The sequence below is a fragment of the Nasonia vitripennis genome, chromosome 5 (assembly GCF_009193385.2).
Source record: "Nasonia vitripennis strain AsymCx chromosome 5, Nvit_psr_1.1, whole genome shotgun sequence".
Lineage (NCBI taxonomy): Eukaryota > Metazoa > Arthropoda > Insecta > Hymenoptera > Pteromalidae > Nasonia > Nasonia vitripennis.
The window spans coordinates 26758297-26776896 of NC_045761.1; the positions used below are offsets into that span (position 1 = coordinate 26758297).

At 47.3% G+C, this 18600-nt stretch overlaps 4 protein-coding genes across 4 annotated transcripts in view; 3 read left to right on the forward strand and 1 right to left on the reverse strand.

Annotated features, from left to right (window-relative positions):
- The window catches only part of LOC100120180 (gamma-aminobutyric acid type B receptor subunit 2), a 125173-nt gene extending 124729 nt beyond the window's left edge, over positions 1-444 (forward strand). Inside the window, exon 21 of the transcript XR_004227810.1 lies at positions 332-444. The gene's annotated coding sequence lies outside the window, so the exon portion shown is untranslated. The remainder of the gene's footprint in view (positions 1-331) is intronic.
- SP68 (serine protease 68) lies at positions 419-1756 on the forward strand. The gene is made up of 4 exons (NM_001172615.1): positions 419-634; positions 731-947; positions 1029-1153; positions 1245-1756. The coding sequence occupies exons 1-4, from the start codon at positions 454-456 to the stop codon at positions 1643-1645; spliced, it is 924 nt and encodes a 307-aa protein (NP_001166086.1). The 5' UTR covers positions 419-453; the 3' UTR covers positions 1646-1756.
- A 653-nt stretch (positions 1757-2409) lies between these two features.
- LOC100113818 (U4/U6 small nuclear ribonucleoprotein Prp4) lies at positions 2410-4755 on the forward strand. The gene is made up of 5 exons (XM_001605827.6): positions 2410-2541; positions 2855-3364; positions 3439-3816; positions 3903-4113; positions 4186-4755. The coding sequence occupies exons 2-5, from the start codon at positions 2863-2865 to the stop codon at positions 4640-4642; spliced, it is 1548 nt and encodes a 515-aa protein (XP_001605877.1). The 5' UTR covers positions 2410-2541; positions 2855-2862; the 3' UTR covers positions 4643-4755.
- Positions 4756-7765: 3010 nt separating this feature from the next.
- Positions 7766-15473, reverse strand: LOC100120123 (delta-1-pyrroline-5-carboxylate synthase). The gene is made up of 7 exons (XM_016985959.3): positions 15199-15473; positions 13565-13898; positions 10782-11429; positions 10085-10446; positions 9555-10010; positions 8830-9120; positions 7766-8249 (listed from the first exon to the last, which is right to left on the reverse strand). The coding sequence occupies exons 1-7, from the start codon at positions 15298-15300 to the stop codon at positions 8082-8084; spliced, it is 2361 nt and encodes a 786-aa protein (XP_016841448.1). The 5' UTR covers positions 15301-15473; the 3' UTR covers positions 7766-8081.
- Between the last annotated feature and the right edge of the window lie 3127 nt (positions 15474-18600).

Here is an 18600-nt window from a genome sequence, read left to right on the forward strand (position 1 = left end):
ATAGACGCATTTAGCACGTGCCGGTGAAAGCATTGATATCTTAATGCACAACACCAATCACTGACTGTCTGTCGGCTTTGCAAAGTTAAAAAAAAAAGCAAACGCGTTAAACGCCCGAGCTCTCTACGAGAATTGTAATATTAGCACTGTGTCCGAGAAATGGAAGCCGCACTGATGCATCGATGTAATTTCCATTTCTCTCGTAAGCGTTTATACCTCGCTTCGCACTCGAGTCTAGCATTGTAAACACGTGTATAGTACAGCTCGCAGGTAAAGCGCACGTTTCTCTGTAATCCTTCGAACCTCCGGAAATCTAATATCCCATTGGTAGGTTCGCAGGTACTCGGCTACCCCCGGCCAGGTCAGAGGGGGCGGCCTAAGGACTGCTGCGGACTACAGCGTCGCAGAGCTTCTTGGTTGCCCGTCAGTTCGCTTAAGGCCCTCGAGTGCAACATGTACACAAAGATTCTCCTGCTGCTGCTTCTCAGTCTCTCGGCGTCTTTGAATATTGCGGAGGCTTTGCCAAAGCCCAAAGCGTCCTACTTCAATTTCACCCATGTTAGCGATGATGGAAGTTTTTTCGCCTCTTATCACGGCAATGATAAGAAGCACCAATACGTTGATAAGGGCGATGGTACGTTTGCGTGAATACTCGAGAGGAAAAGTGATTTGTGAAAAAAAAAAAAATTGCGACTAATTTTTGCGTGTTTTTTTTACTTGTGATTTGCAGAGAATCATTCAGATAAGATATATGGCGGAAGTAGCGCCGCACTTGGTCAGTTTCCTTTTATGGTAATCATCCACAGATTGGCAGGAAAAGGGCAGTACTTCGTCTGCGGCGGATCGATTCTTTCATCTCGCTGGGTCCTTACCGCCGGCCACTGCATCGCAAACAAGCCTCAGAAGTTCTTCGTAGTTTTCGGCGTCGTTGACAAATCCGGCTTTGGGTGAGTAATCGTCTCATAACAATTTGTAATTTACGTCGCAAAAGAGTTTTTTATACTAAATATTCAATTCGCCTTGTACAGTTACGACTACATTACCGGAGACGGCGTTTCAATGATTTCGACGCAGGGCGCCTTGCATCCCGGCTACGGAGAGGGCCAGCACGACATAGGGCTTCTGTACATGCCGAAAGATATTCCGTTTAGCGGTAAACGACAGTTTTTTAAATTATTCATACATCTCGAACTTCATTCAGTTTCACGGTTGTACTAAAATTTTTTTTTTTTTTTTCGTTTCAGACACTGTGCAGCCGATCCGCCTTGCCGGCAAATCATACCAGCGCCAGTCTTTCGCGAGCCAGATGGGCCACGTTTATGGCTGGGGTAAGGATGAACAAGACGGCCGAGCAATTTCGAAGCTAAAGTACGGTCGGGTGCCGATCATATCCAACGGTATGTGCCGCAGAACTTGGAGCGTCGATTATACCCACGTCTGCACTGACTCGTCGACTGGTCAGGACGTATGCCAGGGTGACAGCGGCGGTCCTCTGGTCGTATTGGAAGCGGACGACGAGCCGCTGCAGGTCGGCATCGTGAGTTACGGGGACGCTGGTTGTCCCAGTAGTAGACCTTCTGTGTTCACCAGAGTTTCTGCTTACACCACGTGGATTAAGAGAGTCACTGGAATCGACTACGAATAAGATGTTAAACTAAAAACTTTATATGTAACACTACGACTATTTGCTAATTTTTATGTAAATACACTTGTAATTATTAACGAATGAATGATCGAATAAAAGCGAATAGTGAATGAAAAATTGTGTTTATATTTTGTTTTAAAAATCTGTTATAAAATATTGCAAAGTAGCAAAATTTCGTAGGTCGGTAAAATCGTGTATATTGTCCTTGAGGAGTAATAAAGTAACGACGTTCTGTAAATCCTTATACCTGCGATGGCCATGGACCCCCCTCGATGCAGGTCCCGAAAGGGAAGGTTCTGAGATTGCCATCGTTCTGCATTTGAGCATCTGCTGTTCGTCTCTTACTTGCAAAGAGCAATCGTCGCCTGCAATTGCAAAGAGTCATCGCGAAGATATATAGTGAGGCTTAGTTTACAAACAAAGAATTAGTTATTTGTTCTTGGTTTAAATCTCCCGCGCACACTCTAAGCATCCTGACATCCTGCGGACAAATATCCAACTACGACTATAAATAGAAAGTACTAAAGAAGTATTACCATCAGAAGAGGCTATAGAGTCCTGCTTATATAGTGCTAAAACTTGTTGTCTCGATTCTGTCGACATTTTTTTTCGAGTAAATTAATTTCTTTTAAAAAAAATTGCTTTGGAATACTTAATTAATCAAAACGTAGTTACAGTAATTTAAATGACCCGCCGTGTCCGCCATATTTGTCGATGACGTCAAATAGCGTCTGACTCTGACCGAGACTAAGACGTCAGGAGTCATCAGAGACCGAAGTCGGCGTTGGCTGAGGACGTGCAGCAGCGGATGCAAGTTGTTGGTTGTGTCGTCCGGCTAATGTGCGTGCATTATCCAAATTTTTAACCTTCAGTATTAAGTTTTTCTCATATTGTAGGTGAGTAATAGAGATTTAAGTATTCAGCATATGTTTATCAACAAGTTATATACATAGATTGCACAATTTAATTCAATAGCCTGCAATTTTTCGTACGTAAACATACGAGTTTACGCTTGGTTTTATAGATGATAAAATTGTAATTTTTAATTATTAATTTCATTATCACGTTTCTGCGCAGCTGTCATATCTAAAACATATATGATTTATATATTCTAGACTTCTATTTGTAATAATCTTTGGTTATACCTTGGATGACAAAAACATAACCTCAAATCCAAATCTTAAAATTTTGTATATCAATTTATTCCAGCAAATAAAATGTCGGATGATGAGGAAGTGCAGTACACAAGGAGGCCAAGAACCGTACACTATGGCTCTTTGGAAGAGTCTGAAAGAAATAGGATCAACTCTGGCATCAATAATGATTCTAATAATGATGACAGTAGTATGCCGAGTGCTCTCATTGGAAACGTACATACTTCCAATGAGTACATGGAGTTGGAGGATGACATGAGCAAAGATAGGCAGGCCCTACTTGAAGAATTTGAACGGAGGAATAAAGCAAGGAAAATCAATGTCTCCACTGATGACTCTGAAGTCAAAAAGAATTTGAGACATTTGGGAGAGCCAATTTGTTTGTTTGGTGAAGGACCAGCAGACAGAAGAAACCGATTGAAAGAATTGTTAGCTAGTTTAGGTGAGGATGCTATAAAAAAGAAAGAAGAGGATGACAAATCTGCACAGCCAGAAAAAGATCCAGAGACTACCTGGTATCACGAAGGGCCGGACTCACTTAGGATAGCTCGCTTGTGGAATACAGGTACCAATAAATTTATAAATTTTGGTTGTGCAAACTCAAACATATCTTATTAACACGAATATATTATTTTACAGCATATTCACTTAAACGAGCAAAGCGAAGGCTGGAAGCAGCCAGAAAAGAATTGGAGACACCTGGTGCTACCAGAACTGCCAAAAGGCAGGAGTTATTGAAAAAAGTGCAAGCACTGACAATACATCATTCACAAGTTGGAGATAACAGACCTTTATCTTATTGTCAATTTAGCCCTAATTCTAAAATACTTGCCACAGCCTCGTGGTCTGGTTTGTGTTATCTCTGGTCAGTACCAGACTGCAAATTACTAAGAACACTGAAGGGCCATTCGTGTAATGTTGGGTGCATAGTTTTTCACCCTAAGGCAACGATCACAGAAGATATTTTTGAAGAGAGGGTTTCAAATACTTGCATATTAGCTAGCTGTGCAAGTGATGGTAAATATACTTTCTAAGTAGCACTAAATCTATAATGAAGCTGCATAAAATCTTCATCAAATAATATTACTTTAATTTACTTACAGGATCAGTTAAGTTGTGGGGTGGTGGCAAAGGGGAGAATACATTGGCAGAAGTTGAAGGTCACACTGAGAGGGTTTCGAGACTCGCTTTCCATCCATCTGGTAGATTCTTGGGTACCTGTTGTTACGATTCCTCGTGGCGTTTGTGGGATTTGGAGCAGCAAGCTGAAGTCTTGCATCAGGAGGGTCACACCAGACCTGTTCATTGCATCAGGTAAGCTAATGCAAATTTTCACTGGCTTGTATAATCCCTATGTACTTTAACTAATTATTTGGTTTTGTTTAGTTTTCAGGTTGATGGATCAGTCGTGGCAACCGGTGGTCAGGACTCCTTCGGCCGTGTATGGGACCTCCGTACCGGTAGGTGTGTCATGTTTATGGAAGGCCACCTCAAATCGATATTCGGCATCGATTTCTCTCCGAACGGATATCACATAGCAACGGGTTCGGAAGATAATTCTTGTAGAATTTGGGACTTGAGAAAGCGATCGTGCATCTACACGATTCCTGCTCACATGAATCTTATTGCCGACGTCAGATATCAGAAGGAGGAGGGCCAGTACCTGGTGACAGCGTCGTACGACGGCACTGCCAAGATATGGTCTAGTAACGCGTGGCAGCCGCTCAAGACTTTACCCGGTCACGATGGCAAAGTCATGTCCGTTGACGTGTCCTCGGATAATAAGTTCATTGCCACGAGTTCCTATGACCGAACGTTTAAACTGTGGGCGCCGGACTCGTAGTTAGCCTAAAGGACGTGTAAAGTAGGTCGTATTTTTGTTACGTGCTAAGTGAATTATTTGAAGAATGAAAAATTTGTACATACGTTTTCTAGAATAAAATCAAGTAAAATCTAGCGATGCTTTAATCTTGTTAATATTTCTGGAAAGAACTTTTCGATTATATTTATATAGCTGCGCAATTCCCACAACAATGTATGACGCATTAGTTTTGAGAGAGCGAAAAAGACCCATTTATCGAGAATCGCACGCGCGATTAAGCCGAGGTCAGCTGGTGCAGCGACCTACTGTTTAACGAAGATCGATGCACCTTGCATCTCTGTTTCCGTTCGTCGGCTCTTCGCGCGCGCTTATCGTCACTGCTCCCAGTGAGCCGTGTACACTATTATCAGCCGACTGACGTCAATCCTCCGAACTCGCTCCAAAAAGCAAATCCGATCGCCGATTCTTAATTACTCTCTATAGCGCGTATACATGAATATTTTGTATTATATCTCGCTTGGATGTATACGAAGGAATCCGCGCACGAAGGAGCCGATATCAGAGTCAGAGCGGTCAAATACCGATAATAGACGACAAGTGGAAGGTTCCGCCGAAGATTAAGAAGCCCACGGAGTTATCTACACGAAATTTTCACCGGTTACCAAAGTTTCCACGCTCTTTCTCCGGGAACAAATACTCTTGCAGAGCTATGCAGAGCGTCATGCAAGAGAGAGAGAGAGAGAGAGAGAGAGAGAGAGAGAGAGAGAGAGAGAGAGAGAGAGAGAGAGAGAGAGAGAGAGAGTTGAAATTTCGATAAAGCCCGACCTTGCTCGCCGTCAAAATATTCCGAGCCGATACTCTCGGTCCGCCGACGACGACATCGTAATCTGTTGTTTTATGTAACAAGGAAGCGAGCGACGGCGTGCTCGCGCCGAATGTTTTAGTCTCCCGGTATTTTTGGCGATTGATCGCATCTTCCGCGATTACATTGGATCCGCAGACGTTCGCGCACTTGATAAGCTCAATACGTATGATGCGGCATTTCCAGAGAATCGCTCAGCTCTCGAGTGTTTACGCGAATCTGCGTTCGCGAAGCCGAAAAATCGGTAAACAGCTGCGATTTCGAGATAATCTCGCAAAAACGATTTCGAAAACGGTCGTAGTAGACGAGTTTCGCAGCAGCGCCCCTCGCGCAAGTATTTACTCGAGCAAATATTTAAAAGCGCATGAGAAGACTCGTCGAGGGGAGGAATGAGAGAAAAAGGAATAAAAGGCCGCGTCTACACAATCCTCTCCGGCTTTAATAAAAGCCGGCGGAAAGGCCAAGTCGCTCCGGCGAAAAATCCCGCGGACGTTTGCTAAGTCAACTCGAACAACGCGCCCAAGAGTCGAGAGGAGAAAGTTTAGTCTGCAATTATTAATGAGCTTCTGCGCGAGTTGTGAAAAAGTAGCGACTACGGGGTCGTAGTTTCTCTCTCTCTCGCTCTCTCTCTTTCTCTCTCTCTTTCTACTGCACGCTATTTGCGCATTCACGATTTATCAGCGCATTTCTTCCGCGAAACTTGGTGGACTCGTGTGTGTGTGCGCGTGGGTATTGTGTATAGGAGAACGAGGAAACGTATACGAGATCTGGAGGGAGGACGCGGAATAAAAAGCGATTTTGAGATTGATCCCGCGCTCTATGCTTGTCGGTGCGGGCTTGCTCGGGATGAGCTTTTAAGCTGATAAGCGGAATCGTTTTCAGCATTTTTTTCTGTACTGTCTAAGCCTGTCTTTTACAAAATTCAAACGACGCTTGAATTTTTTAATATCGCTCGTATAATACAAAAGAAAAAATGTACAATGCGAGTCCTTCAATCTTGCTTCACTATGTGATTCACTGTGCGATCGAACGAATGAATCGTCGCTAAAGCATAAGCTTTTACGAAAGTTTATCGGCACGCACAGAAAAATAAAATAAAACTTTCTACTCTATCTCTCGCACGCGCGATGGTATCGGGCAATCAATTAAACTAGATAAAATCTCGTTTGATAAATGATGCGGCCGCGTCAAAAGCTAGGTAATCGAATCGTCGGGACAAGAGCGACTTTGAAACAAGGCCGGGGCATAAATCTGAAAACGGCAATCTCGGCGGAAGAAAAAATCGCAAAACGATTTATCGGTGCGCGGAGCGCGTGAAAGTAAAGCAAACAGATAAAAAGTTGGGAAATAAATCCCCGCTTCCTTCGAAGCCCTCTCTCACTGCTTCCCCGCAACCGCAGCGCAGCAGCAAATCGACCGAGTGCACCTATTCTCCCTTCGCAAACACACACGTGCAGTCGGAATAATCGAGGACCGCGTCGGGTAAAATTGCCGAAAAAAACAGAGACGTCCGCTCGAACGAGTTGATCCTCTCTGGAATTCTTTCCGGCACACACAGATATATAGGCACTCGCGCAAACCTGACCCAGTTTTCAGCTCGTCCGCAGATTAATTGACGATTCGCTGATCAACTCGCAAAGGATCTATCGCACTTTCAACAATGAGAAATTCTGATTTCCGCCGATAGTCGCCAGACGCTATATCTGGGTCATCGGCGATTCACTTTTTTTCCTCTCTCTTTCTCTCTCTCTTTCCTTCGCTCTTCTTCCTTTTCTGTTGTGTTGTATCGCCGAGAGATGACAAACAGATCCAAAGTACTCCTGAGATTTTTACGCTGGCCTTCTGCAGAAATCTCGAGATTGCGATTATTATTTCGTCACTGCGAACTTTATCTCTTCTCTTATACTCTGACTCTCGAGTAAACGATGCATCGTTGCAGCTTATTGGAGATATTGTGTAACGAGCGAGTAACTGACAAAAATATGTGTACTGCGCTAAGATAAAGTTATTCGTATGCGGGGATGCGAGGCCTTGAACATGACGATGTAGCCGTGGCTCGGCCGTCAAATTCGATGCGAAAAATTTCTGACGAGCGATAATACAGCTGCATGTTTACGTGACCCGCGTGATTGCACGCAAGCGTTGCGATATCGATTCCCTCGCGCGCGCACTCGACGCTCGGCGTGTACGTATACGCGTCTGCATCCTTGAGAGAAAATCCGCCAGTTTCCTGGATTGGGATCTTGGGAGTGATTCGCCGAGACGAAATAACGTACGAGGGATTTATAAACAAAGGAATTTCATTTAATTAATACTATAAGACAGAGAGAGAGAGTATATACACACCTTAACAGTAACAACATCGACATAAAATCGTTAAGAATCTCAACGCACATCGCCGCTCTTAATACATTATCATCCGAGTCCGTCAGATCTCGGACTGCGCGCAGAAAGTAATAAAATGTACATCTACCTCTCGCGGAGGATTATTCTTGGTCCCAGTGATAGCTCGTCGTCGGCGGAGCAACTGTGTCGAATAAATAGCGCGATCGTTAATTAAAAAAGAGAACGTTTCCTACAAGCGCGTAAAAATCGGTATCACGCCTTGTCGTCGAGCGGCAAGCTCTGATGCACAAAAGTTCTCGAGCCGCCGTCAGCGAAGTCCGAGGCCGCATGGCCGTCACCGCTCAGCACCCATTTGGTCGTCAGAAGGCCGTCCACACCTACCGGTCCACGCGCGTGGATTCGCGCCGTCGAGATGCCGACCTGTTGAAGAGGGAAATCGTTAATTAACCAGTTAATTAACGCGGTTTTCTTTTTGGAAGGGAACAACGAGGCTGATGCTATATACTCTACTTATCGCGAATTCAATTAGATAACATTCCGTGATTAGACAGCATGCGTGCGTGAGATTCTGAGTTTATCAAAGCCGCGTCTATAGACGAGTATAATATTTAAATATTGGAGGCGATAATAGAGAGCAGTTTGTAGTTCGATCAAAGTTTATTCTCCTTGAACGTATAAAATTGTCATATACTTTTTCTCGAATTTATTTTGCAGTACGGGCATAATGTACTTTTCCGAGTCTGTACAAGCTTCGTGAGGGGAAAAAATCGGAAATAAAAGAAGATATACGTCGAGACAATCTTTTGTTGTCATAGTCACCGAACACGTATCGATTACGGACGTGCTGTGTGTGTGTGTACCCCGCGGAAACTTTCTCCCAGCAGCTTATTATCACTTCGGAAAATACGAGCCTCACAGACAGACTGGCACGTAGATGGAAAATAAAGAAAATAGGAGGGGAGGAAATATAGGAAAAATAAAGAGAGCGAGAGAGACTCACCTCGGCGCCGAGGCCGAATCTATAGCCGTCGGCAAATCGGGTACTGGCATTGTGGAAGACGCAGGCGCTGTCGACCTCGCGCTGGAAGTAACTCGCGCTCCTCTGGTCCTCCGTGACAATGACGTCGGTGTGTCCGCTTCCGTACTTGTGGATGTGATTCACCGCGTCTTCGAGGCTAGAGACCACCTCGATCGTGCACTCCAGCGCGCCGTACTCGATCTTCATGCTGTTGGCCGGTGGCGGACCGAACGTCAGCAGTTTGCGGAGCTTCGGTCCGGCGTAGATTTTCACCTGGGCAAAAAAGAGAATCGATGTTATTTTTACTTTTAATCCCGTCGATTGGTCGTTAAACTCGTAGTCCAAAGTTTAAAATGTCCCCTGTTAATGGAGCTCGTTGAAGCTCGAGATTAAGAAGATCGAGATAAGAGCGTTACAAAAAAACTCCCGAACGAAATTAAACGAGCTACTATGCGGTTATCTCGACCCCCCAATCTAATGACTTCATCGACGTTCGTGTAGTCATTCGTCAATAGCCCGGAGGGGCTTATCGTTTTTTTTACTCATTTCGCGTTTATACGCCCGATAAGTCTTGTCTGCACCGAGTCCGCCTTATCGTACACACCAATTGACGAATTTATCAATAAACTGCAGCAGCACAACAACTGCAATTGTTTTCCAAATGCCGAACTTTGACCCGGTGTGCAATTCACGATGACGACACTCACCCCCTCCTTTTGCAGCAGACTGCAGACGTCCGTGAAGAAGTTGTCGGTCATGTGGCTCTCGTGGATCAAGAGCGTCTCCATGGCGTTACAGGCGGCCGGGTAGTCGCACTTGGAGTCGCGGATGATCCTCAGGGCTTTCTGTGGGTCGGCTTCCTTGTCGACGTACACGTGGCAGATGCCCTCGGCGTGGCCGAGTACCGGGATGTGCTTCGACTGGGTCTGGATGCTGCGGACTAGTTCCGAACTGCCTCGCGGGATGATTAGGTCGATGTGCTTCTCCATCGAGAGAAGGTCGCCGATCTCCTCCCGGGTGGACACCAAGGATATGGCGTTGGCTGCTCCGACGGAGCTGAGGGACTCCTTCACGAGGTCCATGAGGAAGCGGTTGCTGTGCATGGCTTCCTTGCCTCCCTTGAGGAGGAGACCGTTCGCGGAGGACATCGCCAGAGCTGCGACCTGTTCGAGTCATTGTTCAATAAACGCGTTCGACGATTGAATCGTTCAAGAGATCTTCAAAAGCAAATTCTCACCTGTGGCAAGCTGTCGGGTCTCGACTCGAAGATAACCAGCAGCACTCCGATGGGCACAGTGATCTGCTTCAGCTCCAGTCCATCGGCCAACTTGGTCCTCCTGATAACCCTGCCAACGTTGGTGAGCGAGGAGTCCGCGATCTGTCTCAGGCCGTCCCTCAGCGACTTGAGCTTGGCGGGTGTCAGCGACAGCCTCGACATCAAAGGTTTGGCCAAACCAGTCTTGCGAGCGTCGTCGAGGTCCTTACCGTTAGCATCGAGAATGTCGTTCTGACGCGACTCCAGAAGTCCGGCAAGCGTGTTGATGCAGCTAGCCCTTTCCTCCGGAAGCAGAGACTGGAGCACTCGGCCACCCACGCGGGCTGCAATTCGCATTTTGAAAACGCGTTAAACTTCGTAATTGAAATTTATGTGTAATTAAGAGCGGAGCTGGCAGCTGTTTCCGAGTTTCCGGGCTCGAAGTTTTTTAAGGAAGAAACGGCTACGCGTGGCGCGTGTCTCGGAGCGGGAGAGCGAAAGAGGAAACGAATGCGGAATTAAAGTTTCCCAGCTGCTGTTTCTGAAACGCGTTATTCACGCTCGCCAGCTCTATTAATCGCGTAGAACAAAGTCCGCGGCTGTGAAATCTTTTGATTGTGCTCGTGGCATTGATCGATTAAAAATTACTTCGATACCGTAATTAAAGCACATAGCTCACCATTCTCCGCGATAACCTCGACGGGTGCCGAGCTGCTGGTGGTCTCGGTAAAGAACGTTCCAATCTTCCTTCCCCCCATAATACTCTTGATGGCCTTCTCCTGCATTCCGTTACAGATGACCACGCTGACTCCCCTGTCGAGCGCCCAGAGGGCAGCGTTGACCTTCGAGTCCATGCCACCGGTGCCGACCTTGCTCTTCTCTCCGAACTTGATCGATCCCCTCTGGTCCGAGCTGAAGGTGTGCAGCATCCTGGCACCGTCCTGCCAGGGCGGGAGGTTGTAAATTCCATCGACGTCGCTCATGAGGATCAACAGGTCCGCCTGAACCTCGGCCGCCAGCATGGCCGCGAGGGAGTCGTTGTCCTTGATAGCGATTCCACGGCGACCTCCGCTGCCGGCGATCTCCTCGTCGGCCTGCGGCGGTGGCGATACCGCGTCGTTGGTGTTGATGATGGGCACGACGTTCAGGCTGATAAGTTCGCTCAAGGTACTGAAGAGGTTCTTGCGGGTTTCCTCGTTGAGGAAGTCCGGCTTGGTCACCAGGACCTGGGCGAGCTTCACGCCGTACTGGGCGAACATCGCGTCGTAGAGGGACATCAGGCCGGACTGGCCAACCGCTGCCGCTGCTCTCGGCTCCAGCATCGTGGCTGCAAAAATTCGGTCGTTTAACAACAATAACAAAAGGCGTATACACGCGGTGCGTACAAGCGAGCTGTGCGCAGGCCGATAAGAGCGTGCCTCGCAACACTCGGCATCCCCGTCTAAGAATAGCCTCCTCTCCGCGGAGAATTGCACGCGAGAGAGAGAGAGAGAGAGAGAGAGAGAGAGAGAGAGAGAGAGAGAGAGAGAGAGAGAGAAAAGCCAAGACAAATGAACGAGGAAACGAGATTGAGTGCTGGAAATAATTAGACTACACCGCCTCTGATATCGGCGCATGATTTACCGAGTGACGCAACGTTCGTCATTTACACGTTCTCGTGCTCGTGCGGTTCTCTCGCAGACAATACTCCTTGTGCTCGCAGAGAGCGAAACACGTGTTTCACGAGGTGTATTACGTATCTCCTTGTCTTTACTGCTCGGAGAATGAAAAATTCAAAAAGCCCCCCCAATCATCATTCACCGGAGCGGCTGGCGTATCATAAATTTATCTCCCCCCCCCCGCCCCGCCCCGCCGTTGTATACGTATTATGCGATCGAACGTCGTTCTTTGGGAAAAAATGTGCGCTTCCCTCCTTTTTTACTAGTTTCCGCGAACTCGAAGCGTCGTACAAAGGAACTCGCGCAATTATAGAGCATCGTCAAATATTTATCCCGATTTCGGAGCTTTTTTCCCGCGTCTCGGCGATTGCAATGCGCGCGATTTCGAGAGGACGTTAAAGCGCGTCGAGGAACACGAGAGAAGGAAAGAATAGAGAAAGAGATCGTCGAAACTGGGTCGTTTATGGAGAGCCGAGCGATTTTACCTCTAGATTCCAGCGCGTAATCTCGAGCCGAGAGAGAACACGAGATAAGAGTTCGCGGCGCAATATATCGATTGTCGAGGAACCGTCGAAGGTCGACTAGGTGCGCGTCTGTCGGAATGTACTCTCTCCCCTCGAATAAGTGCTATTGCGGTTCTTTTGAATTCCGAGGGGGTTTTTCAACGCTTTTGTCTAAAGATTCCTTTCCGCTTCCTCGTATTGTTCGCGATAGAAAAAAAACATATTTTTCGTCGGTACATTTAACATTGAATTACACATACCGCGACGATTAATATAAATAGAGAGCCAGAGTCGTGCAGACTCGTCCCGTTTCCGCGAAACGAGAGGCTCATCTAGCGGAATCCTCCACACATACGCGGATAGATTCCGGGTGATTAGCAAGCGAGGAGCCAAGTTTAGCATCTTGATAAGGGGTTTAAGCTGTGGCTCGTTTGGACGGGATTTTTAGGCGAACGCTCTGCAAGCTCCGGCCTCTATCATGCGGATTTTCGAGTTTGCTTTGCCGCCTCGCGGTTTCGCGTACACACGTACTTCCTTGTGGTTACTTCGATCGATATTATTATACACGCTTTATTTTCGATGGCAGATCAAACAGTTTACGCGGGCAGCTTTTTCTCGGCCTCCGAAGCCATGTGTACAGAACTCTCAAAACAATTATTTAATACGGAAATACCCGGAGGAGAGCCTTGTTTGTGCAGGTAACTAGAGCTCAAACACATTTCAATTCATGACGGCGAATTCTATACACGCGTGTATGAAAGCGTCGGCGTGTGGCATTAATTACAGCGAGTACGCTAATTGAATTTCGGCAGCGGGTGAATGCAATTTTAATAAAGCTCGCGAGGCTTTTCACGCTCGATGAATGGAAATCGAGTCGATACAGGCCGGACTAACGATTTTATTCGTCGGAAGTGCCGCAGTCGGATGAAAAATACGATTCGATGAAATATTTTCCAAGAGAATATGTTATTTCCTTCGCGTGATCATTGGGGGAAAAAAGCGGCGGACGCAATACGTGTCGGGACTCGCGAATTTAACGAAAACATCGTAATTGCCCGGAACGCGTAAATATTTATGGCCGATCGTGGATGAATGAATTTTTCCCGCCGTATTTTCGCGCGTTTGGTTCCCGGAAAATTGTATAATGCACCGACGGACACGTTGATAGAGCTTAGCGATGCGAATCAGCGATAATCGCCAGAAAAATCCGTAGCGATCCCGGGAGCAAAGTCCGATTCGACCACTACATCCACACAGATAAGGCTCTTTACCGCCGGAAATTTTTCCCCGAAGCCACTCACCAGCGTGTTCCCTGGTGTGATCGGCGGGACTGAGCGTCTCCCTCATCGACAGGGACATGAGCAGTTCCTGAGCGAGCTTCTGCTTTCCGAAAGCCACGGCTCCGCTGGTGACCATGATGCACTCCCTGCCCTCGTTCTGGCACTCGGCCACCTGCTCGACTATGCTGGCGAGTCTTCCGAGCGCCAGACCGTGCTCGTCTTCCCTCGTGATGACGGCACTGCCCAGCTTGACCACCAGCCTCCGGGCGTACTTCAGCTGGTTGCGCTCCGTGAAGGTTGCTCGTCGCGGACGCTCGCCCGTCTGCAGCTCCCGACGCAGGTCCACTCGGTTACCCTGTGTGCATAAACGTATCACGTATATAGATATGTATGGAGATGCATGTGGCCCGTCGGGATAACGGATCGTAGGCGTTTCGCGCTCGGCTGACTGGATAACGCATCGCCGGCGAGGCGGGGGAGGATCGATCGATTGCCGGACAATTAGGCGGGTTATTCGCACCCGAGGTGTTATTACGTGCGTCTAGTGTGTGTTTGCGAGAGCTTCTCGACGAGAGACGTTATCGCTTGGCTGCAACACTTTAGAGATGGAGATATAAAGAGCGGAGGCTCGGTGTCTGCGAATCGTGACTTTATCGCTCTTGGCGCGGATTGATTCCGCTGAATGTATATCGAGCGACCGAGTGTACACGCTATGTTCTATGCTAATTGCGCGAGTATAATACGTATGGAGAACGTTGGATTGTTTGCTTCGGCGAAAAACTATCGGAGAAATTCACAGTCGGGGAAGAAATAAACAAGATATAATTATAAAAAGTCAAGTTCAGTGTGTTTACTAGATAGCCCCCGCGCGAGTTGCGCTTTTGCGCTGAATTTTTAAACGCTGTAACATTAAAATGATGTCGACCTAGAATATAAAAAATAAAAGAAAGAAACGGTACAGCCAATCATCACAATTATACGTCCCTATCGTTTACGTAACTGATTAGATAACGTGCACTTAAACAAAGCCATCGCACTGTGCGCGTCTTTCCCTCTCGAGTGGATGAACCAATCGAAACAGGTTAATTCCAGCTGTATCGTAAAAAATCTCGCTGGAGATTACACGGCGCGTTTATACATTCGCCGAAAAACGTACACGCGTCTGTCTATCACCCCGAGCTTCGTTTCGCAAGAAGCGTCGCGTCGCATCGATGGCATGCTTATATACGATATAGTATCTCCCGCACATTACATGTAATATGCGCGCATTCCTCGCCGCGTTTGCTTTTTATCAGCCGCTCCATTTAGAGCGTAGAAATCATCACCTGGCTTACGGCCAGGACGTCTCCGCGCGCCAAATCGTATTCACCTCTCATTCGTATCGCGAACTGGGTCGTCGACTCGCCTTTTTCCTCATAACGTGCACACCTGCAGCCGGAAAACTCTCCGAGTCAAGACTAATCAAACTAAGCGAAAATGGTATACGCTTCCTGCCTCTCGGTGATGCAGGCGGACAGCGAGAGAAAGCGTCTATTACATTGACGTCATAGACGGGAGAAAGAACGACCGAGCTTATCGAGCATCATGCATCGGCAACATGACGACCTCGTGGCATACGCACGTGATTGTTAGAATAAGTTGAGGGATAGTCTTACCGCAGCAGGGTGAAGGGATAGAGGCAGATGCTTGCCGGACGAGTACCTCCTGAGACCGCCGAGACAGCTGGCCGACCTCAGCTGCAGCAGGGACGTGTACATGGCGATTGTTATTTATTTACTCTCGAACAGCAGCAGCAACGTGTGTCCGCGACGCGAATCTCGAGTCTCCGGTCTCTCGCCGACCACTTATACCGCGCTGCAACCGCTCGGCAGTCTACTACTACGCTCTCTGGATGGAGAAGGAAGCCGAGCCGAGCTTATCAATCGGTTGTTCTCCGTTGCTTAAGTGGGGGGGTTGCTTGAAAGACACATTGCAGACGCGTGCTCGAGATCGGTATCGTTCGGGCACGCGCTCTCGGCATATCTCTATTTCGGACGGACATAGCGTCTGTGTAGAACCTTGTCATCGTCGTCGCGGGAGGTGGGAGCTTTCATTGATGTGTGTACTAAGCTTTTACAATCGGTGCGCGGCTATGCTTCCACGCGACTCGTTGTACTACTGCGTTTTGGGATTTCCGACGCGACATCGTTGTAAAGCCCGACAACAATGTAACGCTTACGTAACTTTGTCGCGCTTTATTGATTTTCGTAAACAGCGCGTGTACGCAAGTATAATGTGCGCGTCTTTCGTTGAAAGCTGCAGTTGTAACGCGACGCGACGATTTCTTTCTGTGGACTACTCGAACCAGTGACGATATTAATCATCGATTCATCGGTTATAAACCAAACTCCGCGTATACAGGGCGCGGTGCAATTACAGCAGAGGAGCTCCATTCATGCGTCGGCTTATCTGTGCGTCGCAAATATATATCTACTTTCAACAAAGGCTCACGTGCGATGAGTAAGGCTGTTTTGAGTGAAAACGACGAGGTCAATATTTACCGGCGCGAGCTATTCCCGGAAGCGATTGCAATAATAGTCGAGTTTTCCGAAATTATTAATTCTGCGCGATTTTCTTTCTCCTTCTGTTCGCGCGCTCGATGGGCCGGAGATAAACACACACACACACGCGCGCGCCTCGAGTATGAGATAACGAGGCTGTATCGATTGCGCGCGGACGTTTTTACGCGCTTACTAATTATCACGCGCGCCGACTCGTTAGTTCACGTGCAATAAAAGTGCCGGTCGTTGATCGCCAGCGTATACGCCTCTGTGTATGTGTTACTGTATAAATGGATGCGACGTAGTTTTTATTTGTCAAATGGATTAGGAATAGTGCGTATACAGAGGCGACGTTCGAGGTGAACTGCTCTATATGAGAGTGCCGTGTCTGGATTAGGAAAATGAGTTGCTTTCTGGACGAATTTTCGAGGAAAATTATAATTAGTTGTAATTATAAAACTAGCCCGGCGGGAAATTAAGCGTCGACGCCGTTGGTTCGACGGAGAAAGTGTGCGCGTGTGTGTGAGGGACTTTTAATTAGAAAATTAATAACCAGCTTTTGAAAATTCTCGGCGTAATATTCTGCTGGACATAATAATAGTTGAAAAGTCACAGTCACCACGGCGAAAGCATCAGTCAGCGAGACTCCAGTGTCTTACGAAACATTTCATAACAAATAAACACGCAAAAACTCGTCTCTTAACTCGATCTCGAGCCAAACCCTCTTATCTCTCTTCCCTCTCTTCTTCTTCGGCGCAAAAAATTCCTCGTCACTTGGTCTCCCCCCAACGAATCCTTTTCCCCCTATCTCGTGTCCGACGAGACTCTCGGCCACGCCATTCTCCTGCATCTAATCCGCTGATTGGAAAAAAAAGCTCCGCGCAAAAAAAGCCCTGACGCAGCTGAGCTAATAAAATGCACTCGCGCGCCCGCCAGTATCCTCGACTTTTTTTTTTATAGATATAGGTGTGCGAGTGTGCGTGTACGAAAAAAATGTGAAAGAGAGACGAGCTTTGAATGGCAATCGAGGCCGTCGGCGTATAAGTAGCTTTTCTTTTTCGAATTTTCGCGGGGGTGCGTGGAAATGAATACGTGAGACTTTTCCCTGAGCGGACAAGCTGTACTTTTTTATTCTTTAATTGGGGATTTCACGGGGATAATATCTCGCGATTTATCGTCGATACCGGCTAATGCAATAAGTCGACGAGTGCTCCGGGGTGTGTGTATCGATCATGATCGATGATTTATTACACACAGCGCTTGTTTATTATTGATCGTATATCTTATCGGCTCTCGTTCCAAAGTGTATTACTGCATCTTCTTTGTCTGATTTCGGATTGAGAAAAATTCTGTGTGAAGCATCAGCGAAAATAACGATCGAAGCGTCGTCGGTCGATAAAAGTTTCAACAAACACACATAGCACACAAATAGACGTCCGCGCGCGTCGCTTCGTCGCGCGCACAAACAAATTATCCCCAAAGCGCGGCGCGCGAGTATATAGAGAGCGAGCGAGGAAAATCGATTATTATTACCACAGAGGGCAAACACACTTGATTTCGCTCGACACTGCATATATATTCGAACCGCAAATATTTATCCGACACACTGTGATGTAGTCACGCGTTGAAGCTTTTCCGAGCGCGCATAAGTAAGTCCGCGAGTTCAACCCTTGTAAATCACCGAGACAAATGCGCGTTGCGCGTATAAGCGAGCGGTCTACTTGTCAGTTTCGGGCTTTTTGCCCCGGAGTAATTAATAGCGCAGACGATGACGAGGCGCTCGTCGGCTGGAAAGCACCACTCGATGTACCCCTAAAATAGGGGGAGAGCTGACTAAACGAGGGTCAATCTTAATCGGCAACAAGTATCCTCATTTTTGCCCTCGTGCGAGGCGCTCTCTGAAAATTTAATTTAATATTCGCGCGACAATGCAGTCGTCTATATACACGAATGTGCGTACACGCGCGTGAGTGTGTGTGTGTGTATAGAGAGACCAATCACTGCGGCTGACATCGATGTTTTCGCTACTCGGCCGGAACGAAAATTGGATGCCGGCGTGGTAGGGAAAAAAGATTATTGGAAATAGTCGCGTCCCTCTCTCTCTCTCTCTCCTATGCTGTCGCGGCAGAATACATCCTATGTGTATACGTGCGGACGCAGCAGCGAAGGATTAAAACTGTTATACGATGCACAACGCGCGGTACAGCCGGTATTTTTCATAAGTTTCCTCCGCGCAGCGAGCCTGGAATTCTTCAGCGAGGATAACAGATGATGAACTGAAAACAAAAGAAAAACGAATGAGGGCCTCTTGAAATATACAATATTGTACAGTCCACAGGTGCGCTCTCTCTCTCTCTCTCTCTCTCTCTCTCTCTCTCTCTCTCTCGCTTCGTCCCCCATCGGAAAATCGCGTATCAGGATTATCGCAGCTTCCCGCCTATCTATATACATAATACGTAGCAGCAGCAGAAGCAGCATCATATCGGAGCCTGCGCAGAGCTTTCGGCTCGTCGGCAG

What these genes read in the sequence shown, in the direction of transcription:
- SP68 (NM_001172615.1), top strand. Translation starts at nt 454, where the DNA reads ATGTACACAAAGATTCTCCTGCTGCTGCTTCTCAGTCTCTCGGCGTCT. An exon ending in ATACGTTGATAAGGGCGATG is followed by an intron (nt 635 to 730) that starts GTACGTTTGCGT and finishes TGTGATTTGCAG; the next exon opens with AGAATCATTCAGATAAGATA. An exon ending in GAAAGATATTCCGTTTAGCG is followed by an intron (nt 1,154 to 1,244) that starts GTAAACGACAGT and finishes TTTTCGTTTCAG; the next exon opens with ACACTGTGCAGCCGATCCGC.
- LOC100113818 (XM_001605827.6), top strand. Translation starts at nt 2,863, where the DNA reads ATGTCGGATGATGAGGAAGTGCAGTACACAAGGAGGCCAAGAACCGTA. An exon ending in AGCTAGCTGTGCAAGTGATG is followed by an intron (nt 3,817 to 3,902) that starts GTAAATATACTT and finishes ATTTACTTACAG; the next exon opens with GATCAGTTAAGTTGTGGGGT. An exon ending in AGACCTGTTCATTGCATCAG is followed by an intron (nt 4,114 to 4,185) that starts GTAAGCTAATGC and finishes GGTTTTGTTTAG; the next exon opens with TTTTCAGGTTGATGGATCAG.
- LOC100120123 (XM_016985959.3), bottom strand. Translation starts at nt 15,300, where the DNA reads ATGTACACGTCCCTGCTGCAGCTGAGGTCGGCCAGCTGTCTCGGCGGT. An exon ending in TATCCCTTCACCCTGCTGCG is followed by an intron (nt 13,899 to 15,198) that starts GTAAGACTATCC and finishes TTATGCACACAG; the next exon opens with GGTAACCGAGTGGACCTGCG. An exon ending in GATTCGGCCTCGGCGCCGAG is followed by an intron (nt 8,250 to 8,829) that starts GTGAGTCTCTCT and finishes CCTCTTCAACAG; the next exon opens with GTCGGCATCTCGACGGCGCG.